At 62.9% G+C, this 23,560-nt stretch overlaps 3 protein-coding genes across 12 annotated transcripts; 2 read left to right on the top strand and 1 right to left on the bottom strand.

Moving 5' to 3' along the window:
- Positions 1 to 49: 49 nt before the first annotated feature.
- NAPRT (nicotinate phosphoribosyltransferase) lies at positions 50 to 4,858 on the top strand. Of its 3 annotated transcripts, XM_058565065.1 has the most exons (13): positions 1,279 to 1,541; positions 1,678 to 1,805; positions 1,881 to 1,963; positions 2,192 to 2,322; positions 2,429 to 2,544; positions 2,816 to 3,012; positions 3,089 to 3,229; positions 3,495 to 3,579; positions 3,677 to 3,757; positions 3,858 to 3,960; positions 4,054 to 4,208; positions 4,306 to 4,413; positions 4,499 to 4,858. In XM_058565065.1, exons 1-13 carry the CDS (start codon positions 1,319 to 1,321, stop codon positions 4,559 to 4,561), a joined length of 1,614 nt encoding a protein of 537 aa, XP_058421048.1. In that variant the 5' UTR covers positions 1,279 to 1,318; the 3' UTR covers positions 4,562 to 4,858. The 3 variants fall into 3 exon arrangements, with proteins under 3 accessions (XP_058421047.1, XP_058421046.1, XP_058421048.1); XM_058565064.1 differs by lacking the exon at positions 1,678 to 1,805 and having other exon boundaries at positions 50 to 1,541; positions 4,499 to 4,854; XM_058565063.1 differs by having other exon boundaries at positions 50 to 1,805; positions 4,499 to 4,854.
- Positions 4,859 to 4,991: 133 nt separating this feature from the next.
- On the top strand, positions 4,992 to 12,503 carry MROH6 (maestro heat like repeat family member 6). Its single transcript, XM_058565091.1, has 14 exons — positions 4,992 to 6,753; positions 6,932 to 7,084; positions 7,264 to 7,418; positions 8,072 to 8,189; positions 8,404 to 8,588; positions 8,675 to 8,812; positions 8,921 to 9,035; positions 9,145 to 9,288; positions 9,355 to 9,528; positions 9,743 to 9,910; positions 10,167 to 10,286; positions 10,535 to 10,637; positions 10,750 to 10,815; positions 10,970 to 12,503. Exons 1-14 carry the CDS (start codon positions 6,373 to 6,375, stop codon positions 11,197 to 11,199), a joined length of 2,250 nt encoding a protein of 749 aa, XP_058421074.1. The 5' UTR covers positions 4,992 to 6,372; the 3' UTR covers positions 11,200 to 12,503.
- A 2,465-nt stretch (positions 12,504 to 14,968) lies between these two features.
- On the bottom strand, positions 14,969 to 22,043 carry GSDMD (gasdermin D). 8 transcript variants are annotated; one of them, XM_058565072.1, is made up of 12 exons: positions 21,875 to 22,043; positions 21,269 to 21,398; positions 18,260 to 18,477; positions 17,883 to 18,126; positions 17,155 to 17,323; positions 16,912 to 17,014; positions 16,591 to 16,644; positions 16,237 to 16,335; positions 15,931 to 16,106; positions 15,705 to 15,846; positions 15,541 to 15,614; positions 14,969 to 15,411 (listed from the first exon to the last, which is right to left on the bottom strand). In XM_058565072.1, exons 3-12 carry the CDS (start codon positions 18,471 to 18,473, stop codon positions 15,163 to 15,165), a joined length of 1,524 nt encoding a protein of 507 aa, XP_058421055.1. In that variant the 5' UTR covers positions 18,474 to 18,477; positions 21,269 to 21,398; positions 21,875 to 22,043; the 3' UTR covers positions 14,969 to 15,162. The 8 variants fall into 8 exon arrangements, with proteins under 8 accessions (XP_058421055.1, XP_058421050.1, XP_058421054.1 ...); XM_058565067.1 differs by lacking the exon at positions 21,269 to 21,398 and having other exon boundaries at positions 18,260 to 18,516; XM_058565071.1 differs by lacking the exon at positions 21,269 to 21,398.
- Between the last annotated feature and the right edge of the window lie 1,517 nt (positions 22,044 to 23,560).

Below are 23,560 nucleotides of genomic sequence, written 5' to 3'. Positions count from 1 at the left end.
GTCTGGGCCCCGCGGGTGGGCACGTTCAGTGAGCAGCACTCTGCCAGGCCCCAGGCCTTAGACTTGGCCTGCATCTCATCAGTGCCCCCGTCTGTCCGCTCCTGCACTGCAGACCCAGGGGCCACGGCCATCCTCCCCTCTCCTTGCCCCTCCACAGCCTTCCTGTGGTGCTGCCTACCCCTCCTGTCTTCATCCACCCCGTGGCTGCAAGTGCTATGTCCAGTTCAGGCTGTGAAGCCAGAAACAGCGTGCATTGGCTCCTTCACTGTAGGGCTGCTGGTTCCCTTCAGGGCACAAGAGGCATCCTGGTCCTCCTGCCTCCTCAGCTCCATTCCTGGCTGAGCAAGTGCCAGCCCGGAACTGTCCAGGGAAAAGAGGTCTCGCAGCCTTCTTGGCCCTGCTGTTGTGACTGCAGTCACATGCCCCACCCAGTCTGACGTTTTTGAAACCCTGCCAGGCTTCCCACCATCTTTAGAAAAAAGACTTGGCTTCTTTCTTTAGCTCCTAGGCCCAGGCCCCTGCTGCCCCAGCCCGGCCCCTCTGGCTTCAGTCCTCCACGGGGCACTCACCACTCCCCCAGGGCGCTGCCTGCGCCTGTGCCTGCTCCCTGCTCTGCCCCTCGCCCACCGGAGACCTGGGCCCTGGACAGATCCCATGACAAACTGCCCCGTGGGGCAGTGACCACTGTCCTGTCCCCTCAACCCTTTTTGGGCAGTACTTGTGTCACTAGTGGCTCCTGCCCTTGGCCAACATGGCTGGTGAGACAGCCATTCAGGAGAAAGGGGGCGGGCTGTGGTTACTTCTGGTCAGAGCTGGTGTCCTCCAGGCCCCAAGCTACACAGGAATGGGCTTCCCCAGGGGAGTTGGGGCCCTGAGACCACCCTCGGAGAGTTTTACTCTTGAGGACTTAGGGTGCAGGACCCGAAAGTCATCTTGGTGCCAGCTGGTGATGGTCACACGGCGCCACACTCGTTCCTGAACGACACATCGTGAGCACCTCCACAGACTCGAATCACCTCTACCTGCTGTCCCTCCCAGGCCGGGGCTGGCTTCCGCGTGGGGCGGGGTAAAGCCTGGCGGGATGTGTTACCACTGCCCTCTCCTACCCTCCACCCCCTCGCTGTAGGGCGGGGCCGAGAGGGGCTGGGATGACCAGCGAAGAGCAGACACATGCCCCACTCAAGCCCAGTCCGGCTGCTGGGACCCTTTGGTGTCCGGAGGCCGGCAGGCCCCGCCCCTTGCAGTCACCGGGTTTGCGGCGCGTCAGCGGGCGTCACGTGGGCCGGGGCGGGGTGGCCAGAGTCCGGCGGCCGAGCCGATGGCGGCGGAGCCGGAGCCCGAGGGGCGCGCGGCGGGGCCGCTGCTCTCCGACCTCTACCACATCACCATGGCGCTGGGCTACTGGCGCGCGGGCCGGGCGCGGGACCCCGCCGACTTCGAGCTCTTCTTCCGCGCCTGCCCGTTCGGCGGCGCCTTCGCCCTGGCCGCGGGCCTGCGCGACTGCGTGCGTTTCCTGCGCAGCTTCCGCCTGCGGGACGCAGGTACCCCCCCGGCCCGACGAGAGGCCCCCACGGCCGGATAAGACTCGGCCTGACAAGCCCCTTCCCTTCCCGCGCGCCGACGAGTCCCCCACCGCCCCGCGTTCGCCCAGCCCACAAGGGCCTCTGTCGCCCCCAGACGTGCAGTTCCTGGCCTCGGTGCTGCCCCCAGACACGGAGCCCGCGTTCTTTGATCACCTTCGGGCCCTCGACTGCTCCGGGGTGACGCTCCGGGCCCTGCCCGAGGGCTCCCTTGCCTTCCCCGGCGTGAGTGCGGGGTGAGCGGGTTGCAGGGAGTGCCCCGTGGGGCGGGCGGGGCCGAGCTGACGGCCCTCCCTGCAGGTGCCGCTGCTGCAGGTGTCCGGGCCGCTTCTGGTTGTGCAGCTGCTAGAGACGCCGCTCCTCTGCCTAGTCAGCTACGCCAGGTGGGGCCCGGGCCGGCCTGGGGAAGGCTGGGCTCCCGGGGAAGAGGCGCGGACTTCCGGGGGGCCAGGCCTTTCAGGATGGGGGCGTGGCTCCGGGGGTGGGGCGCAGGCCCCTGGCCCTGGGGAGGGTCCTCCGGCTCCCACTGTGGAGGGACTCGAAGAGGGGCCCGGCTCCCGGGTGGCTTCGGGACCCTCACCCCGGGTTCCCTGCCCCCTGCCTCTCCACAGCCTCATCGCTACCAACGCAGCACGGCTTCGCCTGATCGCGGGACCAGAGAAGCGGCTGCTGGAGATGGGGCTGCGGCGTGCCCAGGGCCCCGACGGGGGTCTCACGGCTTCCACCTACAGCTACCTGGGCGGTGAGGGCCAGGGGAGGGAGGGCTGGGGCAGGAGAAGGCCTGGCCCCAAGAGCCCTTCCTCCCCACTGCCTGAAGTCCCCCAACCCTGCCTGATGTCCTGGCCCAGGATTCGATGCCAGCAGCAATATGCTCGCAGGACAGCTTCGGGGCGTGCCGGTGGCCGGAACCCTGGCGCATTCCTTCATCACTTCCTTTTCAGGCACCGAGGTGTCCCCTGACCCGGTCAGTACCCTCCTCTTCCCCCGCTGCACTCCAGCACTCGAGAGAGCAGACGCCCAAGCAGGGACTGGCCCAGAGAGCGTTGGCCAGTCCCTGCTCTGCACACAGGCAGACACGTGCCTGGCCCACCTGAGCTGCCCTGGGCAGGTAGCCCCAGTGCTGCTGGGAAGGTGGCAGACGGAAGGCATTACCCCTGCCCAGACCCTTGACTGGGGGTGAACCAGGCCCCACCCTGCACTTTGGGCCCCCATCCTTCACCAACCCCTCTCCACAGATGCTGGCTCCGGCTGCTGGCCCGGGCCCCAGGGTGGACCTGGCTGCCTGCGTAGAGGCATGGCTGGAGCGTGTGTGCGTTCACCTGGGCCTGGGGGTGCACGAGCCGCACCGGGGGGAACGAGTGGCCTTTGTGGCCTATGCCCTGGCCTTTCCCCAGGCCTTCTATGGCCTGCTGGACACCTACAGTGTGCAGAGGTGAGGCCAAGGCATCCCCCAGGGTGGGCTCAGCAGAGCAGCTGCAGACCCCTGACTCCTTTGTCCCTGCCCACAGGAGTGGTCTTCCCAACTTCCTGGCAGTCGCCCTGGCACTGGGGCAGCTGGGCTACCAGGCAGTGGGCGTGAGGTTGGACAGCGGTGACCTGCTTCAGCAGGCCCAGGAGATCCGTGGGGTCTTCCGGACCATTGCGGCCCAGTGAGTCCCCCTGGGAGGTGCTATGCCTGCTGAGAGACCCCCTCTGGCATGGAGGGAGGGAGCGACTCTGATCTGGTTGCTTCCTCAGTGGAGACACTGCCACCCTGGCGAGGAGGCCAAGGGTGGGCTCACCCAGGAGCTTGTAAGCAAAAGGCCCAAAGCTGGTGTGTCTGAGGGCAGGTTCTGAGGAGGTGGGGGAGGGCATGACTGGGGAGGGAGGGAGACCTAGTAAATCAGGAACAGCTGAGGGGCTGCCCCATCACAGGTTCCAGGTACCCTGGCTGGAGTCGGTCCCCATCGCCGTCAGCAACAACATCGACGAGGAGGAGCTGGCCCGGCTGGCCCAGGAGGTGGGGTGGGGCAGGGGCAGGCCAGAGGGTGGCTAGGAGAGCCCTGGGCCTGCAGGTGCTGGCCGAGCTCAGTGCCACCTCCTCTGCCCTCCCTCAGGGCAGTGAGGTCAACGTCATCGGCATTGGCACCAACGTGGTCACGTGTCCCCGCCAGCCTTCCCTGGGCTGCGTCTACAAGGTGGAGGCAGAGACTGGGGCCCAGTGAGGGTGGGCGGGGGGATCATGGGTTGGTGGGGGCTGGAGGAGGGTCCAGTTATCCCAGTACCCTGCCCCTGCAGCTGGTGTCCGTGGGAGGCCAGCCACGAATGAAGCTCACCGAGGACCCTGAAAAGCAGACGTTGCCCGGGAGCAAGGCTGCCTTCCGGCTCCTGGGCTCCGATGGTGAGGCCCCTCCCACCCCTCGGTGGTCCCCCTCAAGGTCCCAGGCCCCCCACGTTATTCTTGGCGCCCACCCCACTACACATACACATACAGGGTCTCTGCTGTTGGATGTGCTGCAGTTGGCAGAAGAGCCACCACCCCAGGCTGGCCAGGAGCTAAGGGTCTGGCCTCGAGGGGCCCGGGAGTCCTGTACTGTGAGGCCGGCCCACGTGGAGCCGCTGCTGCGACTCTGGGTCCAGCAGGGACAGGTGACCGCCCCCTCCAACCCCCTTAGTTGGCACTTTCAACCCAAATGGAGTCCTGACCCCTGACCTTGAACCAACCCCTTCCTGCCTCTTCCCCCAGCTGTGTGAGCCCCTCCCATCTCTGGCTGAATCCAGAGCCTTGGCCCAGCTGTCCCTGAGATGCCTCAGTCCTGCACACAGGTGGCTGGAGCAGCCTGCACTGTATCAGGTGGGTGGGGGCCCATGTCATCAACCCACTGTGCGTGCCCTCTGCCCCCACGGCCTCCCATCGTCCTCTCTTCTCCTCCCCACAGGTCGCTCTGTCTGAGAAGCTGCAGGCCCTGGTGGACAGACTGACTGCCGGAGGCGCCCTGTGAGAATCCTGTGGTGGAGGCTGCCTGAAATTAACATGAGTCACTCACTGTCCCCCACAACTTGTTACGTGTCGTTTTTTCACCTGGCCTGCCACCCACTTGACTGCCAGGGCCTTCCCGGGTGGGCTGGAATCAGGAGTCAGAGCAAGAGTTCATGCTCCCAGGGGAGGCCCAGGCCCGGCCAGGGTGGGGAGGCAGCCCCGTGCTGAGGCCTGACAGTGGTGAGGAGCTAGGCCAAGGCCAGGGAGTGTCCAGGTCTCGGGGAGCTGGACTTCAGGGGCAGATCTGAGGCTGGAGAGAACAGGGCTATGGGAGAGGGAGGGCTTTGGTGTCCACCTAGGAGTTGAGGGAGTTACCTTGGAAGGCCTGCCTCTGCTGGAGGCTCAGGATGGGGAGCCACAGGGGGTTGAGGTGCCAGAAAGAGGGTCTTCGGGATTTCCTGTGTCTAAGCATGGCCCCAGGCTCCCACAGCTGCCAGGGCACTACTCCTGGGCTCAGGGTTAGTGAGCTTCCCAAGCCAAGGAGGTGCTGCCAGCCCTGCAGGACCCTGCCACTGGGGACCCTGTGCCCCTGGGCTCCAGCCACCTGGCTCCCTCCAGGCCCTGGCATCTGTCACAGGGTCAGCCAGGCCCAGGCCTTGGGGACCCAGCAGCCCTGAGAATGGAGAGGAGGGATCAGGAGCCTGCACTGGAGCCGTGCAGAGGTTGAGGGGCCGGGTGGTGGCTCAGCTCTGGGTACCTGGCCATTGTCCTAGGCTGGCCCTGCCTCTGCGCAGGCAAGCTAGTCAGGTCTCCACTGGCTTCAGCAACTTGGGCTCCAGAGGATCCGCTCAGGAGAGAGGTTCTAGGCTCCGCAGGACGCAGAGGGCGGGAGTCTGGGCCTTTCCTGTCCAGGCAGCATGAGGTGGCACAGGCAGGCGAGAGCATGAGGGAATGCTGACTGTCTGGGGTGCTTCCCGGAGCACTTCCGCCTGCCCAGGTATTTGGCTGGACCGGCTCTTCTGGCTCGCCAGGCTCAGACTGGGCAGTACCTGCTGTGTTGCTGGGTGAGGTGACAGTGGGGATTTGGGGCAGAGGCCTAGTCAGGCTGGTCTTGGGGAGCATGAGGTTTGGAGATACAGACCCACATACACACGGCAGAACACACACCGGGCCCCAGGTACCCACAGGTCACCACTTCTCAGCTGTGCGCTTCCTAGGTGCCAGGACCCAGGAACCCTGTGGCCCAGCATTGCAGGGAGGGAACATCTCAGAAGGGCATGGCAGTCACCTGCAAGAGCACCCAGGAGGCGCAGTTCCTCGCCTCATCTGCCCCACCCCAGGGCTGCCCAGCGCTCAGAGGCAGTGACAGCTCTCCCAGTCATCCCCATCCCCAGAATGGCTGGCTGGGTCGGAATGCAGTGGGGACAGCCCAGCCCCTGGCCCCAGGCCCAGCCTGGACCAGACAGACTGCTTCTTTAGGGCTGAATCAGGCAAGGCTCAGCTCAGGGCTGGGCCTAGACTTCTGGACCCTGCTGGGGCTTCCTCAGGGCTGTCCACACCTGCCTGGGGTGTGTGTCCCCCGCCCCCCCATCCAGAGAGATTGGAGATCAAGGTCAAGGGCCCTTCTCCCCCTCCCCTTGCAGATCCACCGTTGCCTGGGAATCTCCCCACTTCCCCAGGGCCCTGGTGGGCAGAGCCAGACCCAGACACTAAGCTTCGGGCTGGCCACTCACCGCCAGCAGCCTGGGCAGGGAGGCCCTTCACAAGCCCCCAGCAGCACCACGCCTGGGGACACCTCTGTGTGGCTCCCCAACACCCCCGCACACAGAGCACATGCTCACACACGCATGCTCCACCACGCCTGTTCCTGGGCCTGCCCAGGGCCTGCTTCTAGGTCAGGCTGGGCGCGACTTCTCGGGAGGACCAGTGGCAGGTGCTGCAGGCTGGGCGCGGCTGAGCAGCTCAGCGTGTGCGGTGGCCATGGCTGGGGGAGTGTGGGGCCGGGCCCAGGGAGCCCCTGTGGGGGCCCTAACCCTGACAGCTCTGGCTGAAGGGATCCGGGCCAGCCGGGGGCAGCCCCTGGGACCCCCTTCCACGGGCCCTCTGCCAGAACCTGAGGCAGAGCCTCAGAGTGCAGCCAGCATCCCCACGGCCGGCAGTGAGCCCTGCTCCCCACCCAGCATGCAAGAGGCAGCCCCTGGGGAACCCCATCAGGTGAGCAGTGAGGGAAGGGAGGCTGGGGGGACCAGCCTGGGGGGCAGGTGAGGCAACGGGGAGGGGGCTGGGGAACAAGAGAAGGGCACAGGGACTTTGTTGGGAGGTGGGGGGTGGCGTTGGGGAAGAGAACTGGGAGAGGCAAGGGGACTTCATGCACCCACCCACCCGACCCTAGGCCCCTCAGAGTTCCCAAGAGGAAGGGGCCCTCACCGACCTGGCATTGTACACAGCTGCCTGCTTGGAAGAGGCTGGCTTTGCAGGGACCCAGGCAACAGCGCTCACCCTGTCCTCAGCCTTGGAGGCCCGAGGGGAGCGGCTGGAGGACCAGGTCAGCCCCCACCCTCTCCATGCCCCAGAGACTCCTGCCTTTTCCTCTCAGGTTGGGGGGTTGGAGTGAGCAGCCTGACGTGCACTCCCCCTTCAGGCTGCACCTGCCCAGTGGGGGTACAGAGGGCAATGTACAGGGTCAAGGAGGCCTGACTGCTGACATCCATCCCTCCACGCCAGGTGCGTGCCCTGGTGCGCAGGTTGCTGGCGCAGGTGCCCAGCCTGGCCGAGGGGAGGCCCCGGCGGGTGGCCCTGCGGGTGCTGAGCGCACTGGCCCTGGAGCACGCACGGGACGTGGTATGCGCGCTGCTGCCGTGCTCCATGCCCCCGGACCGGTAACCTGCCCCGCCCCCCTGGGCACCGCATCCCCAGCTGCCACGCGGCTTCCTTCCCCCTTCCCGCTTGGCTCCAGTGGGACGACAGGTCAAGGAGGGCACAGATCCTCTGAATTCCTTCCTCTCGACTCCTACCCCCAACTACTCCCCTGCCTCTCCCTTCATTCAGCAAACTCCCCCAGCCCTCGCACCTGGGGTCCTCTGTACTGGGTTCCTGGCTCAGGGCCCGCCTTCTGCAGCCCTGCAGCCCGTCGCTCCTGCAGCCCGGCCTGGGGGTGCGCTCCAAGGCAGAGTAAGTGAGCCACGTGGCTTCTGCACCCCAATGCCCCCGGCTCTGAGTAATCCGCCCAAGGAGACGTTATCTTTGGTTTTATTCTCTATGGTGATTGTTCACGATGTCAGGTTTGGTTCACTGGTGCTGGCCCCGACAGGGTTCTGAGTAGTCCCGCCAGGCAGCTGATCCTGTGGAACCCAGCTCTGTTGTGGTCTGCACAGATGCCACTTATTTTGTTTCTCTGGGATTGGGGGAGGGTGCGGGGGATGGTTTGCCTGCCCCTCCCCCTGCTGGAGTCCTAGTGGCCACCTCCAACCCTGATCTGGGGACTTCCGGCATCCCGGCACCAGATCCTGCCTCACGCGCCCCACACCCCCAGGGCGGCAGCAGAGCTGTGGCGCAGCCTGAGCCAGAACCAGCACGTGAATGGGCGGGTGCTGGTGCAGCTGCTGTGGACGCTCAAGGGTGCCGCTGGGCCCGAGCTGGAGGCACTGGCTGTAGGTGGCTCTAGCCAGCGCTGCCAGGGGACTGCCCCTGCCCCCCTTGTGCCCCTGGCCCCCGCCCCCAGGGGGCAGGCAAGTCCTGCCACAGGGGGGCGGGGGCAGCAGGTTCTCACCTGAGTCACGAGCTTCCATAATGTCCCTCCAGTGTCTGAGGCTTTGTCCTCGTACTGCGGTATGTCTGAGCCTGAGTGGGCCACTTGTTCTGCAGGCCACTCGCGCCCTTGGGGAGATGCTGACTGTGTCTGGCTGCGTGGGCGCCACGCGGGGCTTCTACCCAAAGCTCCTGCTCGTGCTGGTCACACATTTGCACCAGCTGGCGCAGGGAGTGCACTCCCCTGACACCCCCAAGGTTTGGGCCCCATCCCACCACGGACCACCGCACAGCCATGCTAGGTGAGGGGCGCACGTGGGGGAAGTGAAGGCTGGGCCAGTGGCCTCCTGGCCCTCCATGCCCACTTGCTTGCTGCCCCCACCTCCAGCTGCGCCGTGGAGGCCTTGAAGGCCCTGTTCACTGGGGATGGCGGCCGCATGGTAGTCACGTGCATGGAGCAGGCTGGAGGCTGGAAGAGGCTGGTGGGAGCCCACACCCACCTGGAGGGCGTCCTGCTGCTGGCCAGGTGCAGGGCAGGGCGGTAGGGAAAGAGGCAGGGGCATGAGGGTGGTCAGGTGCAGGCAAGGGGTGGGCAGGAAGCGGAGGGAGAGCTCCCATTTCTGCTCCATCCCAGTGCCATGGTGGCGCACGCCGACCACCACCTGAGAGGCCTGTTCGCTGACTTGCTTCCCCAGCTGCGCAGCGCCAACGACACGCAGCGTCTCACGGCTATGGCCTTCTTTACAGGAGTGAGCCCGCTTACGGGGATGGGTGGTGAGAGGGGACCTGGACTTGGCCCTTAAGCAGCGCCGCCGGCACGGGGACGGGGAGCGTGCTGACCCCTTGTCCCCCGCCTAGCTGTTGCAGAGCCGCCCCACCGCACGGCTCCTGCAGGAGGAGGTCATCCTGGAGCGGCTCCGCGCCTGGCAGGGCGACCCTGAGCCCACCGTGCGCTGGCTCGGCCTGCTCGGCCTCAGCCACCTCGCGCTGAACCGCGAGAAGGTGAGGGGCGGGGCGGGACCTGGGCGGGGTCTGCGAGGGGCCGCCCACGAGTCCCTGCCCCCGCAGGTGCGGCACGTGGTCACGCTGCTGCCCGCGCTCCTGGGCGCGCTCGGCGAGGGCGACGCGCGGCTCGTGGGCAGTGCGCTGGGCGCGCTGCGCAGGCTCCTGGGGCGGCCGCGGGCGCCGATTCGGCGCCTGAGCGCGGAGCTGGCGCCGCGCCTTCCGCCGCTGCTGGACGATGTGAGCTCCGCCCCGCCAGCCCCGCGGGCTTCCTTCCCAAAGTCCTCCTTCCCAGACCCTGCCCCTCCAGGCCCCGCCCCAGCCCGTCTCCCCAGGCTCTCCCCAGGCTACTCCACCAAGCCCCGCTCCAGGCCCCCAGATCACGCCCCCAGACAGCAGCCCTCCTTAGACCGTCTCCCTCCTTGTTCCGCCCTGACCGCGCTCTCCCACTCAGGCCCGGGACTCGATCCGCGCCTCGGCGGTCGGGCTCCTCGGGACGCTGGTGCGGCAGGGCCGGGGCGGGCTCCGGGTGGGGCTCCACGGACCTCTACGGAAGCTGGTGCTGCAGAGTCTCGTGCCGCTGCTGTTGCGCCTGCACGATCCCAGCCAGGACACCGCTGAGGTCAGCCACCACCGAAGACTGTCCCACCGCTGTCCCTACCCAACCCCACCCCTCCCCACCCCACCGCCTCCGAAAATGGAAGATCGCAGGTCAGGGACTTCCCCAAGGACCTCGGGGGCAGGCGTCATAGGCTCCCAGGTTCCTGGTCTTCCCTGGACCGCCTGCCCTGGGCTCCTCCATCTCTCATCCTGGCCACACTCTGGCAACCATTTGTCACCTTCTGGATCCCTAACTCGGCTTCCTTCCGCTGTCTCAGAGCTCGGAGTGGACTCTGGCCCGCTGTGATCAGGCCCTGCGCTGGGACCTACTGGAGGAGATGGTCACTGTGGCCCACTACAACAGCCCTGAGGCCCTAAGCCGCATCTGCCGCTGCCTGGTCAGTGGGGGGAGGACAGTGACAGTGACAGGATGTGGTCAGCTGCCCACTTGGTCCAGTATACACCAGGGCCCCTCCCCCCCAAAACTGAGTCTTCCCCTCCCAGCCAAAGTGCTGGCAAATCTAAGGTCTCAAGCCCTGATGCCCTGCCCTGGGAGCTCCCCAGGGACCCCAGCTCCTGTCCTCTGCCACCTCCTATCCATGTGTGATTGGCTCTCCTGTCCCACCATGAGCCTTTCTGTCCCCAGGTTCAGTGGTACCCCAGTCGCATGCCCAGCTTCCTGAGCCAGACCCAGGGCTACCTGAGGAGCCCGCAGGTCCCCCTGCGCCGGGCAGCTGTGGTTCTTATAGGTGAGGCAGTCCTGGTGTCACATTGTTCCTCCCACCCAGAGCTCTGGGAGCTGGCCCAGCCCCTCCCTACTGGGGATGTGGGGCCGGCACTCAGGAGTTTGCCTTGGTCCAGGCTTCCTTATCCATCACTCCAGCCCCAGCCATGTCGGCCAGGACCTGCTGGACTCCCTATTCCAGGGTGAGGACCCTGCTTGCCAGGGTATGGGGTCCTGGAGAGGCAATGGGTGCTAGGGTGGGGTGGACGGGAATGGATGGGTGGAGGGCCAGGGGCCTGGGGCGCTTGGCCATCCTAAGACCCTTCCCACTCTTCCTGAGCTTCCCTGTTCCCGCAGACTTGGGGCAGCTGCAGAGCGACCCAGAGCCGGCTGTGGTTGCTGCAGCGCATGTGTCCGCCCAGCAGGTGGCGCTGCTGGCCCACATGCAAAGCCGTCCCTGCGGCCTGCGCCTCTCCCCCCTCAGCTGGAAACACGGCCACCCCACCAGGCCCTTGCCGGTCTATGCAGACAGCCCCTTCCAGCGGCGGAGTCTCGCAGGCCGCTGGTGCTGTTCAGGACCCAGCTGAGCCTGACCCCATGCTCACCCACATGGGTCTGAGTTGGGCACCCCACCACACTGTGGCCAGTCCTGGTAGGGGCATATCTCCAGAAGATGCTCCCATGAGGGGCACCCTGGGCCTGGTGCTGGACGCTGGTGCCTGCCCCCCTGGAGTCCCCTCTACACAAGGCCTGGTGTGCACAGTGACTGCTTTCCAGGAGCTCACCACCACGACAGCCGCCTGACCTAGAGAGATGGCAGCGCCTTGCATCTGAGCACCATTTCACCCTCAGCCCCTTGCCTCTTGCACCCCTGGGTCCATTTGTTCCTCCTCAGACCTGTTGCTCTCCCAGCCCCTGGAGTGTGCCCTTCCCCCCAACCTGGGTCTCGTGGGGGACACTGGGACACAGCCCTGTAAGCTGGTGCCATGATAGGCCACCCACTTCTTGGGCCTCCAGCCCCAGCCTGGCCCAGGCTCCCCTGCCTGTCAGGGCCCTCCTGCCTCCCTGCCTCACGTGCCCCACTCCTTTCCAGCCCATGTCCTGGCCTGAGGTTCTAAGGTTCCTCTCTGCTCAAGAGGCATTGATCTGTCTTCCTGTCCACGCCTGTGGCCCCACTGCCTGGCACCATTCCTGCATGCCTCCCTCCTGCTCATGGCGTCAGACTCCCCTGAGCCTTCTTTGGAAGGTGTCCCCTGACCTCCCCACTGGACACCACAGGCCTGGGATTATGCCTGTGGTTCAGGTGCGGGTGCCAGCATCTGCACCCCACCAGACTGAGCCCTCGATCTGGCACCCCAGCGCCCTGCACAGGGTTGAGTGAGGAAGGTGTGACTGTGGGGAAGAGGCCCCTCTGGAAGCCTCCGAAGCTGTGACCGTGACCGCGCCCCTCCAGGCCCCGGCCTGGGCGGGTTCCTCCACCTGGAATGCCCACCTTGAAATGTCCTCTTGCCTTTCAAGGCCCACCCCCCAAAGCTGCCTCCTTAGAGAGGCCTCAACTCACACAGCCTCTTGTAGGGCTCCGGGCAGTCCTCCCAGACTGGGGACCCCTCGGAGGCAGGCACAGGGTCCTGCCCACCTACTATAGAAAGTGTTTAAAATAAAATAAACACACGTGGAGCCAAGGGGTCTGGCATCTGTCTGGAGCCTGTGTCTGGGCTGAGGATATGCTTCTGATTAGCTGGCCTGGTCCAAAATCAGGGTCAGGCTGAGATTCTAGATAAGGCGGCGCATAGCCAGGACTAAGGGCCAGCCCGGGGTCGGGGTCAGAGGTCGGGCAAGTTCAGGGTGCAGGCTTGCGGCCAGGGTCAGGCAGGGTTTACCCTGAGACAAAAAAGGGAAGCTGTGCTTCGGTCCAATACACACTGAATTGATGGGGTTGGAGCTGTCAGGAAGGGGTTGGAGTCTGTAGGTCATTCCCAGGGCAGGGCAGGGCAGGGTCAGCCCTAGGGCACAGGGCTGTGTGGAGCCAGGAGCATGGTTTGGAGTATCAGTGCAGATCCTCCAAAGCAGATGCCAAACGGGTTAAACTACGAAAGATGTAGCTGGGGACGTGCCGGGTGTCAAACCCCCGGTGAAGGAGGGGGCGGGAAGACAAGGGGGTTGGTGGGAGCCTCCTGGACATTCGTGCTGGCCTCAGGGGGGTTCTCAAGCCAGTCACCCTTCAGGGAGGCCTGCAGCTCCCAGGACGGGGGGCCTGTGCAGGGCTGGGTTTCCCTCCTCAGTTTCCATCGCTGCTGTTGGGGGTGGCGAGGAGCATTCTCACAGCCGCCTGGCTCGGTCTGGGCCCTGGGCTTGGCTCAGCAGGAGCCTCATGGACCCCCCTCATGGCAGCCCCCAAGGGCAGAAGCAAGCCTGGTCCCCCAACTCCTTGCATCCCAGGAGCCAGAACCCTGGGTGAGCACTCGCTGCTCACTTCTCCCACTAGGCACATGCTTGTCCCCGCCGCAGATCCCGACTGGACAGGCCAGCGGCAAACTCCACAGTGAGGTCCAGCCTCAGACTGGGGCTCAGGCATGCAGTACCCCACCTCGTCCCCCGACCTCTGTGGCGCCGGGGAGCCCTCCCCCCGCTCCCGCAGCAGCTGTCTGGAGCAGCTGTCATGCACGCTGCTGCTGCCTGCGCATGGTCATGTGTCCGCCTCCCTCACTGTGGCCCCACACAGGGCTTGGAAGCCCTGCTGGACTCTGCCTGCCTGGTGGGAGGTTAGTGCAAAGCCCACACGGCCTGAAGGCCCAGACTATTGCTGGGCCCGGGGGGGCATGACCCTTCTCAGGGACTTCTCTGCTGGGGTCCCCAGGGAGGCTCCAGGTGGAGTGGTGGCCTGGTTCACCAGGGGCTGCCCCCTCCCGCATGGCAATGCCACAGCCCTGCCCCCAGGTGAGCGTTTCTGGTCTGTGAGTGTCCGGGGGACCAGGTCCATCAGCTTCGCCTGCAGAGAGCCCATCCAGTGGTAAATCTTCTAATGTGGGTCTAGGATGGGAGCCCATTTCCCTTCCCCATAAAGGCCTTCTGCCTTGACCTTGGTGCCCAAGGACACTCAGATGGGCTGCATCACTGCAGATCTCAAGGCACTGGTGGTCCTAGAGCCCAACGGCCAGCAGATGGACCTCCAAACAGGGCTTGGGTGGGGCTGACCAGGACCTGTCTTATCCAGAGCATCAGGCCCCAGAAGCAGCACTTGTGTACCCGCTTGGGCTAACGCTTCCTAATACCTTGGCTGTTCCAGACAAGTCACCTAACAAGAGTCCCCACAGGAGGCCCTGGGCCCTGGAGAAGACAGACAGGCCTGAGAGGCATTGAGTTTCTTACTTCACTGTGTGGAGGCTGATTTCTAGGGATGTCCTGTAACCCGGACCTGGGATATTTGGGGCGCACTCTGTCTTCTGTTTTAATGTTAATTCTACCTTCGGGCTTGGATCTGGCTTTTCTTGGGGATTAACATCCCAGCCACAGCAGAACCTACCCTTGCCTTCAGCAAGTCCTGAAGCCGCATGTCAGTGGCACGCCATGACAGAAGGGGCATGTGGCTTCCTCCACCTCCCACCAAGTGGAGGAAGGCAGACTGTGGTTCCCACCAAAGAAAGGCAAATTTTTCCTGGCTGTTGAAGCTCTCAGAGATGAGAAAAAACCCCTGGCTAGATCAGTTACCATCTCTTCCTGCTCATGGGCCCACTTCCCCCACAGGCTGCTGAGGTCCTGGATTTGCACTGAGGCTGACCCCTGCAAATGCTCGAGACTGGATGCCCAGGGACCTGCATCTCAGGGGTTAGGAGGCCTCTTCTCTCTCTGGAGAGAGAGGGAGACTCCTACCTCTGAGCAAGTGTGTTTGAGTGAGATGAAGACCAGAGGCCAGTTTCCCTGGCATGGGTCACTGCTTCTCCAGGAGCCTCCGTGCAGCCCCAGGAGTACAGGGTCTGTCTGCCCGTCAGCCACAGCTGCTCTAGGCCCCTCTGCAGCCCCCATGGCCGAGGATGGGCCCAATACCTGCGGCAATGTGTTCTCAAGTTCCCTGAGGCAGCTAGAGGCCCGTCCTGGTGGAACTGTTCTGCCCCATTCTTCCACAGGCCAGCGTGCTGGGGAGGGACCAAGGGCCCGGCCACGTGGCTGGTCACTCCAGAGTGGCCAGGTCAAAGCATAGGGAAGGCTCTTTTTAGCCCCATGGCGCAGCAGAAGTGAGACCATGGCGGGAGAGGCCTGCTCTCAGCCCCCACATCCTTTCCTCGCCTAGGTGGGCATAGTCCCTACTCCTGCCCCCCACCCCAGATCTAGGGCCCCTCAAAAACTTGATGACCCATCTTTCCTTAGTACATCACATTTATTGACTTTCCCCAACTCCTGGTGCCATGGTGACCTGGCCACACGGCTGCATTGGGCTCTCGCCTTCCCAGGGCTGGCAGCTGGGTGGGTGTGAGCTCTGCTCTGCCTGGAGAGCTGTCCAGGTGTGCAAGCGTGCAGGCTAAGTGGGGCTGGCTCAGCACTGCCAGGCAGGCCTAAAGTGCACTGCCAGGCAGGTGTAGAGTGTACAGCATCGCCAGGCAAGCGTAGAGTGCACACGTGCGGCCCTGGGCCTCTGGCTCCCAGCACACCTGGGGGGCGCCCACCTGCAGCTCTAGGCCGCACTCCTCCAGCAGGACCCAGGCGGGCGCCTCTGGGCCCCAGCTGCTCCCCAGGAGCCCGGGCAGCAGGGATACCGCCCTGCCTCTCTGCCATGGGGAGCTCTGCTCCAAAAGGCTCCCCACCTGCCAGGACAGGGTGGGAGGTTGTCAGTGGGGGCCCCCAGGCATCCAGTGCCCTCCCACACCACCCCATCCCAGATAGGGCCCCAAACCACAGGCCAGCCCCTTCCCCTACAGCCTGCGCCCTCTCACCAGCTTGAACTGCTCCAACAGGGCCCCTGTCTCCAGCACCTCGGCCAGCAGCACGTGTTGGGTTTCATTCAGCACTGGGGAGAGACCTCAGGTGAGAGGGGGTTCCAGAAGGCCCAGCTGGGGAAGCCCTGCCCCCTACGGGCCCCACCCCAGGGCTCCCTCACCATCCAGTGTTCCCAGCAGGTAAGAGATGGGGCAGGCAAGTTCCTTTTCTAGCATTCTGGAGGAGTGCACCAGGCACTCAAGGACGGCGCCCACTGGACCGTCTAGAGGCTCCACCCGCCCGCAGCACAGGCCCTGCTCCAGCTGGGGACACAGGGCGGGGCAGGTGAGCCTGGCTGGCCGGGCACAGGCTTCTCCCACCCCGCCCACCCCACCCCACTTGCTCACCAACTCCTCCAGGGCTTGTAGGGCCAGCTCGTCCCGCAGCACCTGCCCCAGGCCTCCCAGCAGCTGCTCACACAGCTCTTTGCACAAGCTCTCCAGGCCCCTGGCCTGGGCCCTCACCTCTGTCTGCAGGCCCTGGAAATCTTTGGTGGCCACCAACCAGCCCTCAGCAGGCCCATCTGTGGGGACAGGGCTGGCATTGCCCGGGTGCCCACAGGGCCCTAGAAAGCTCTGGCAGGAAGAGCAGACCCCCAGGGGGCAGAAGGGGAGCCCACCATGGGTCCCAGAGGCGGTCAAGAAGGTACTGACCCGACTCCTTCAGGATGCAGTCAGACGGTGGGATGCTCTTGAAGTCGTCATCGGAAGTCCGCTGTGCCTGGCCGCCTGCACCTCTGGAAGGCTTGGGGTCTGGGCAAGCAGAGCTGGTCAGTGCAGGGTGTCGGTCCCCAAGCCAGACATGGCTGAGGCCTTCCCTGGGCCTCACAGTCTGTCACCACCACCTCAATACTGGCAGCCCAGGGCAGGGAGCAAGGCCATGCCAGACTGGGGTCAGCCTGTGGCCGTGTCACCCTCATGTGTGTGTGTATGTGCAGGAGACAGCCTCAGCGGGCTGGAGCATGCTCCTCCCATTGCCCAGGTGGGGCGGGGGGTCCACAGGCTCACCTGCCTGGGGTGGCCCGAAGGTCCTCTGCTTCTTCTTGGGGAAGAGGAGGATGTCTGGCAGCCAGGCGGGAGCAGAGACAGGGGAGGCAGGTCAGCTGGGGCTCCCGGCCTCTCCCTCACCCACTGGTGCTACCTCGTGAAGTTCCCCCAGTGTGCTTCAACCCCCCACACGCTAGAGCCCGGCACCCTCAGCCACCCTGACCCAGGAAGCTGTGCCACGGATGCCCGCAGCACCTGCGGTCAGCCGGTGGCTCTTCTCAGGTCTCCCTGCCTCTCTGCTGTGGAGTCTCGACCCCAGAAGTCCCCCCAACCCTGGCTCACCCCAGTCAGAGCCAATAACCAGCTGTGCCACTTGGAATGCGAGGATGCTGCCTGGGGGGATGGTGACTGTCTTCCTCCGGCTCAGGTGGCCTTGGCCCTGGCCCTGAGAGATGGACATGGGCTCAGGACTGGGCACTGGGTTGCAGGGCCGGGCGTGGGCTGGGTGCTGGTGGCCTGGGTCTGCGTGGGTGCACTGCCCTCCTGCCTCCCAGGCCCTGGCCCGCTGCAGGACCCGTGCCACACCTGCAAGCACAGGGCTCCAGGCAGTGCAAACTGGCCTGAGCCCTCCTGCCTGTGGGTCCGGGTGACTTCCACTTCATTTTGCGTCTGCAGCACCTCAGTCACCACGAACACATCGATCCCACGATTCCGCAGCTGCTGCAGGACCTTGTGCTCAGGCTGCCGCAGGCGCCTGTGAGGGGCGGGAGGCCAGGCAGCTTACGGGGCGCCCTCTCCCGCCCCAAGCCACAGGCCCAGCTTCCCTCCCCCGGACCTCAGCCTTCGTGCCCGTGAAGGCGGGATGAGCATGGGTGGTGGCAGAGGAGACTGGGCGCTGTCAGTGTTGGTTGGTAGGGTGCCAGGAGGAGTGGACACCTTCACCTGGCTACTGGCTCCCTCCACTCTCTGCCCCTCCCTGGATTCAAGTTTCAAGTTTCCACTCTGAGCTAATGGTCCTCCTCACAGGTGTCCCCACGTCTGCTCCTCCCACCCCAGCCTTCTCACAGTGGCCTGACCTCATCTGACACCAGACCTCCCAGGCTCCGCCTGGCCACCCTGGTCCTCAGGATGCAGGCCCCCATTCCCTCTGCAGCCTCCTTCCCTGCCACCTGGCCCCACAAGCCCCTGCTTCTGGGATTTCCCTCCCACTGTGCAGACCCTGGGCCTGGCACAGCAACCCCGTGACTCCTGATGCTTCTAGGTCGTGACCCAGCAGCTGCTCAGGTCAGCAGGTCCCACCCCTCGGGGCTCACCGCTCTTGGTGCATGGCCTGCCAGGTGCTGGGGGCTACTCGAAGTGTGCACACGTTCATCGAGGCGCTGGAGCTGCCGGACACGGAGGCCTCGCCTTCCAACCTCCCTTGTCCTGGGGTTGTCAGCTCCACACTGCCCTTCAGCCGCCCGTCCACAGTGTCATGGAAGTGGACGGGGCCGCCATGCTCCACAGCTGGAGCAAGACCAGAGCTGAGGTCCCCCGTCCTACCGGCCACCGCCTGTCCTGCCCAGGCAGGGGGACCTTTGAAAAGGTCCTGTCCTCTGGAAGCAGAGAGCCCAGAGGCCCAGGGCGGCGGTGGGCTGGCTTGCCCACTCCCCTCCCACCCAGGCCTCCGATGCAGTGCCAGGTGGGCTACCTGGTTCCGGGGCGTTGGGCTCCAGGATGTCCCTGATGGACAGGTTGACACATTTGTAGCGGTGTCTCCAGAACAAGCTCGAAGGCTTCCTGCCCAAAAGGCAGTAGGGCTGGAAGCCGGTGGAGCTCCGCAGGCTGTCCACCGGAATGAGGTCCCCACTGTGGTCCAGCTCCCGGACCACACTCTTGACTACCCCCTCAAAGGCCGACGCCATGCTCCTGAGGAGGGCAGATGGGTCAGGCATTGTGCCCTCAGGGCTGGAAGAGCAGGATGGGGGATGAGGGGAATGGTGGTACTTGGATGCCTCCAACGATGGGGAGCTCTTTCCCTCCAAAGCAGGCCTGCAAGCCAGTCCAGGGACACTCTGGCTGGCAGAAAGCTCCTGCCCTGACCATCAGCCAACACAGAAAGAAACGGAGTGCCCAGCCTGCCATCCACTCGTCTATCTCTCCATGGGGCTGTGAGCACGTCCAGGCCAGGACATCATTCTCAGCCCTCAGCAGGACTCAGGCCATTCACACCAACTGTTCCATGGCCAGAGTGCCCACAAGCAGCCCAAGAAAGCCCTGGGACTCTCAGTGCTGGGGGGCTGGCATCGGCCACCCACCAAGGCCTCCACCCTTTGTCAGCCCAACAAGGCTTACAGCCACTCATGAAAAGCAGCCAACGAGGGAGGGTAGGGCAAGGGGGGGGGGCCTTTGGGTGACCCCCAGGCTGATGCTTTATCTGTTGTAGCAGCCACCTCCCTGGCTGAGGTGTCCAGAGGGCAGGGGAGAAATGAAGCCACCATCTCCTGGACACGTAGCACAGGGCCCACAGCAAGGCCAGCCAGAGTGTCCCCAGCTCCCATGGTGTTCTCTAGGGCTTTCTCCGTGCCTGGAGCTCCATGAGCCACCAGTGCAAGGCTGAGCTTTCAGGAGTCAGAGGACAAAGCAAGCCAGACCCAGGACACAGGAGACCTGGGCCCCAGGGAGAGAAGCTGGCCATCCTGACTGGGTAGGAAGCCTCTGAGCCTCAGTGCGGGTCTGAAATCAGAGGCGGGGGCAAGGGGTGCCTGGAGGGCTGACCCAGGAGGCAAGCCCAAACCCAGCCGGGCTGGCGAGGTGGCCACCTTCCCAGAGGCCTGGGGCTTCCCCCAGCCGGGCCGGGACTGTGGGAAGTCCTGAGAGGGTGCTGGGACCAGGTTGCCCCACAAAAAGGTCAGCGTCCCCCCACCCAGAACAAGGGGGCCCCACCCAGGCGCCAGGGGAGGCAGCAAGGGAGGAGCCGTGCGCTTGGGCGTGGGGTGCAGCTCACCGTGACCGTGGCGCCCAGGGTCCAGGCCCACAAAGTGAAGCGAGGCTGCTCTGTGGGCCAGGGTTGCGCCAGCTCTGCCCGGGAGCCGCCAAGCGAGCGCACGGCCCGCTGGGTGTCCAGACCCAAAAGTGAAACTGGGGCCGAGGGGGAGGAGGCAGCGGCAGGCCCGGAAACGCCCTCGTGAGCCCGCCCAGGGGACCCTCCTCCAGGAGAGGGAACAGCTGGCTCCTCCTGCCCGCCACCAACTGCACCGCCCTTCTCCGTGTCTCTTTCTTAAAACTCTGGCCCATGGCGAGGGGTCTGATTAGACATTTCTCCAAAGAAAACGTACAAAGGCCAACAAGCACAGAAAACAGCCAGTTATTTGCTCACATCATTAGCCGTCAGGGAAATGCAAATCAGATCACTGTGAGATGCCACTTCACACCCACCAGGATGACTGCATCATAAAAGAGAGAGACCGCCAGCGCTGGGGAGGATGGAGAAACCGGAACTCTCACGTGCTGAGGGATGTAAAATGGTGCAGCCACCACGGAAAACAGTCTGGCAGTTCCTCAAAAAGTTAAAGAGAATTACCTTGGGTCTCATCCACCCCACTCCTGGGTGTGTAGTCAAGAGAAGGTGAACATTGGACATGAACATTCATCTAGCATTATTCATAATAGCCAAAACATGGAAACAGCCCAGATGTCCATCAGTGATGCAGAGTAAACAAACCTGGTACATCAACACCATGGAAGACCTGTGATGGAGGTACCCAGCCACAAAAAGCAAGGAAGTTCTGATACATGGTACAACACCAAGCAACCTGTGACAGAATCCAGGAGACCTCACTGAAAATGTGGTGGGGAGGCCAGGAGCGTGAGCCCTCCACACTCCACTCCACCTACTTACAGACTCAAGGGAGGGATTGTCAATTACAGACCCTAGCAGGAGGGATCATCAAGGACCACCCCAGCAGGAGGGAGGAGGATTTCCTCCTTGCCCAGCAACTCGGCCAATGAGAAACCGTCACCACTCTGAACTCTTGCTTTCCACCAACAGATTTTCCTTCAAAACAACCCTCCCAACTTCCTCTTTTCCTCTATAAAGTAACATCCCTCTGCTTGCTTGCCTATGGCTTTTGCTATAACTTGCTTGTTCCAAATTGCAGTTCCTCTGCTATTCCCGAATAAACCCATTTTGCTGGTCAAATAACCGGCTGTTTTCTTTCTTTAGGTCCACGAACCTCAAAACATGATGCTAAGTGAAAGAAACTGGACGCAAAAGACAACATATCATATGGTTCATGTCTATGAAATGTTCAGAATAAGAAAATCCATGGAGACAGAAAGTGGATTAGTGGTTCCAGGGGCTGGGGAGAGGCGGAAAGGGGAGTGACAGCTAATAGGTACAGAGTTTCTTTTAGGGTGATGAAAATGTTCTAAAAATAGATTGTAGTGATAGTTGCCCAACTCTGAATGTGCTAAAACCCACGGAGTTTTACACTTTAAGTGGGTGAATTGTATGGTATGTGAATTATATCTCAATAAAGCTGTTACAGACTTCAGAGATATTGCGGGTTCGGTTCCAGACCACTGCAATAAAGCAAATACCACAATAAAGCGAGTCACATGAATTTTTTGGTTTCCCAGTGCACACAAAAGGTATGTTTATACTATACTGTAGTCTATTGGGTGTGCAATACCATCACGTCTAAAAAAATGTACACACCTCAGGCCGGCCCCGTGGCTTAGCGGTTAAGTGCATGCGCTCCGATGCTGGCGGCCCGGGTTCGGATCCAGGGCGCTCACCGACGCACCGCTTCTCTGGCCATGCTGAGGCCGTGTCCTACATACAGCAACTAGAAGGATGTGCAGCTATGACATACAACTATCCACTGGGGTTTTGGGGGGGAAAATAAATAAATAAATAAAATCTAAAAAAAAAATGTACACACCTTAATTAAAAATACTTTATTGCTAAAAATACAAATGCTGTTGGAAAAATGGAACTGATAGACTTGCTTGACACAGGGCTGCCACAAACCTTCAATTTGTAAAAAATGCAATATCCACAAAGTGCAGTAAAGCAAAGCGCAATAAAACGAGATGTGCCTGTACTCAGAAAAGCTGGAGCCGGGTAACAATGTTCAGGCCTATCACAGCCTCCTCAGTGCCCGTATTATCCTGGAGCACATTTGGATCACGTCCAGTGCAAGGCAGCTGGAGGGTCCCAGACCCCTCCTTCTCCACCATCACGTCTTGCCCCTAGGCCCTTACCCCGAGACACTCCAGAGCCCATATCTCGGCCCCTGCCGCTGGCGAACCTGAGACTCACCTTGAAGGCTCTGCCACACTCCTTCACTCATTCAGCACACGTACATCGGCACCTGGTGCCAGGTGCCCTTCCAGACGAGGGCTCTGGCAGTGAACCAGACAAGGCCTCTGCCAGGCAGAGCTGCTGCCAGCAGCCCCAACACCAGCACAGGGAAGATGATCTCCTGTGGTGCGTATGTTGAGATGCTGCAGCTACAAATAACTGGAAACACAGATTCAAGCAGAAAGGAGACAAACATTATCTTGTGCAAGCGGAAGTCCAGAACTGTGTGTACCCTGAGCCAGACCCGGGCAGGCACCATCCATTCAGGGTGGTAGGGGCCTGCTCAGGGCCTGCCTGGGGTCTCTGAGGCCATTTCTCTCTCCATGCCAGGGACCTAGGGTGCAGGCCTGAGAGCTCTGATGGCTGAGGGTCTCTGGGGCAGTGAGTGCCCACCCAGCTTGGCGTGGGGCTCCCCAGCTCCAGTCCAGCCCCTGGAGCCCATTCTCTAGTGTGAGCAGGGCGTCCTTGCTGGTGGTGGCAGGAGGCTCCAGGGGTGTGCACACATGTGCACGTTGTATGTACATGTGTGTCTGTGTTCATGTATGTATTTGTATTCATATGTGTGTTTTGTGCAGTGCATACTTGTACATGTGTACGTGTTTGTGTTCGTGGGTGCACACGTTGGTACATGTTGTATGCACTTGAGTGTGTGTGTTGGGGGGTTGTGCTGGGCCCACAGCTGTCGATCCTGGAAGATGGTCCCTCTTCCATGCCCCGCTTCCTCCAGCTCAGCCTGCCTCTCCCTGTTCCTGCAGTGAAGGGCCTTGAAAGCTGCACAGCCTCTCTAGGCCTCTTGCTTCTTTTTCTTTTTTTTAATTTTTATTTATTTATTTTTTTCCCCAAAGCCCCAGTAGATAGTTATATGTCATAGCTGCACATCCTTCTTAGTTGCTGTATGTGGGACGTGGCCTCAGCATGGCCGGAGAAGCGGCGCGTCGGTGTGCGCCCAGGATCCGAACCCGGGCCGCCAGCAGCGGAGCGTGCACACTTAACCGCTAAGCCACGGGGCCAGCCCTAGGCCTCTTGCTTCTTATCTCCATCTCGCCAGGCGGCAGGCTCCAGGCCAAGGTCAGGAGGTGGCAGCCTCCTCAGTGCGGGGTGAACCTCGCTGTGGGTTGCAGCAGGAGTGTGACCAGCCCTGGTTTACTTTTCTTGAAGGCCCTGGTTGCCGCCTGGGTGAAGGGGGTGGAGGGATGCAGCAGTAGCCCCTGGCGGACTCCATCTGAGGCAGAGGCACCAGGCAGGTGCCATCTATGGGCAGGAGGAGCAGTGTGGTGGCTGCAGTAGCCATGGCAACAGAGGATGGCACGATACACTGTGCCCACCCGCCTTCAGGCAGGGACCTGGGGCCACCACAGCCTTGGGCCCGGTGGGGCACGGATGGGCATCGCTGCCTCAATTCCTTGTCCACATTCAGTTCTCTACCAATAACCAAAACAAGAACCACTGGTCTCCTGACTCTCAAGCCAGGACAGACGTCAGCCTGAGAAGGCAGGAAGTGAGCCTGCTGGGAAGAAAAGGAGGAAGGAAGGTGGGGGAGGCTGGTCCTGCACCACATCCGCTCCCTGACCCCCATTCACAGGCAGAGGGGGTTGGGGAACCAGGATATCTTGAGGACCAGGAACCCTGGGGCGACATTACATC

Source organism: Diceros bicornis, chromosome 21 (assembly GCF_020826845.1).
Source record: "Diceros bicornis minor isolate mBicDic1 chromosome 21, mDicBic1.mat.cur, whole genome shotgun sequence".
Lineage (NCBI taxonomy): Eukaryota > Metazoa > Chordata > Mammalia > Perissodactyla > Rhinocerotidae > Diceros > Diceros bicornis.
The sequence above is the reverse complement of the archived record's forward strand: the minus strand, read 5'-3'. Positions and strand labels throughout refer to the sequence as shown.

Excerpts from the sequence above, each read along its gene's own strand:
- NAPRT (XM_058565063.1), top strand. The coding sequence starts at position 1,149 with ATGACCAGCGAAGAGCAGACACATGCCCCACTCAAGCCCAGTCCGGCT. Across the intron at positions 3,961-4,053 it reads CCGGCTCCTGGGCTCCGATG|GGTCTCTGCTGTTGGATGTG; the intron begins GTGAGGCCCCTC and ends ATACACATACAG. Across the intron at positions 4,209-4,305 it reads TCTGGGTCCAGCAGGGACAG|CTGTGTGAGCCCCTCCCATC; the intron begins GTGACCGCCCCC and ends CTCTTCCCCCAG.
- MROH6 (XM_058565091.1), top strand. The coding sequence starts at position 6,373 with ATGCTCACACACGCATGCTCCACCACGCCTGTTCCTGGGCCTGCCCAG. Across the intron at positions 8,589-8,674 it reads CCACCGCACAGCCATGCTAG|CTGCGCCGTGGAGGCCTTGA; the intron begins GTGAGGGGCGCA and ends CCCCACCTCCAG. Across the intron at positions 8,813-8,920 it reads GGCGTCCTGCTGCTGGCCAG|TGCCATGGTGGCGCACGCCG; the intron begins GTGCAGGGCAGG and ends GCTCCATCCCAG.
- GSDMD (XM_058565067.1), bottom strand. The coding sequence starts at position 18,503 with ATGCCTGACCCATCTGCCCTCCTCAGGAGCATGGCGTCGGCCTTTGAG. Across the intron at positions 16,336-16,590 it reads CTTCGGGCCACCCCAGGCAG|ACCCCAAGCCTTCCAGAGGT; the intron begins GTGAGCCTGTGG and ends CTGCTTGCCCAG. Across the intron at positions 16,107-16,236 it reads CTGCATCCTGAAGGAGTCGG|ATGGGCCTGCTGAGGGCTGG; the intron begins GTCAGTACCTTC and ends CTGTCCCCACAG.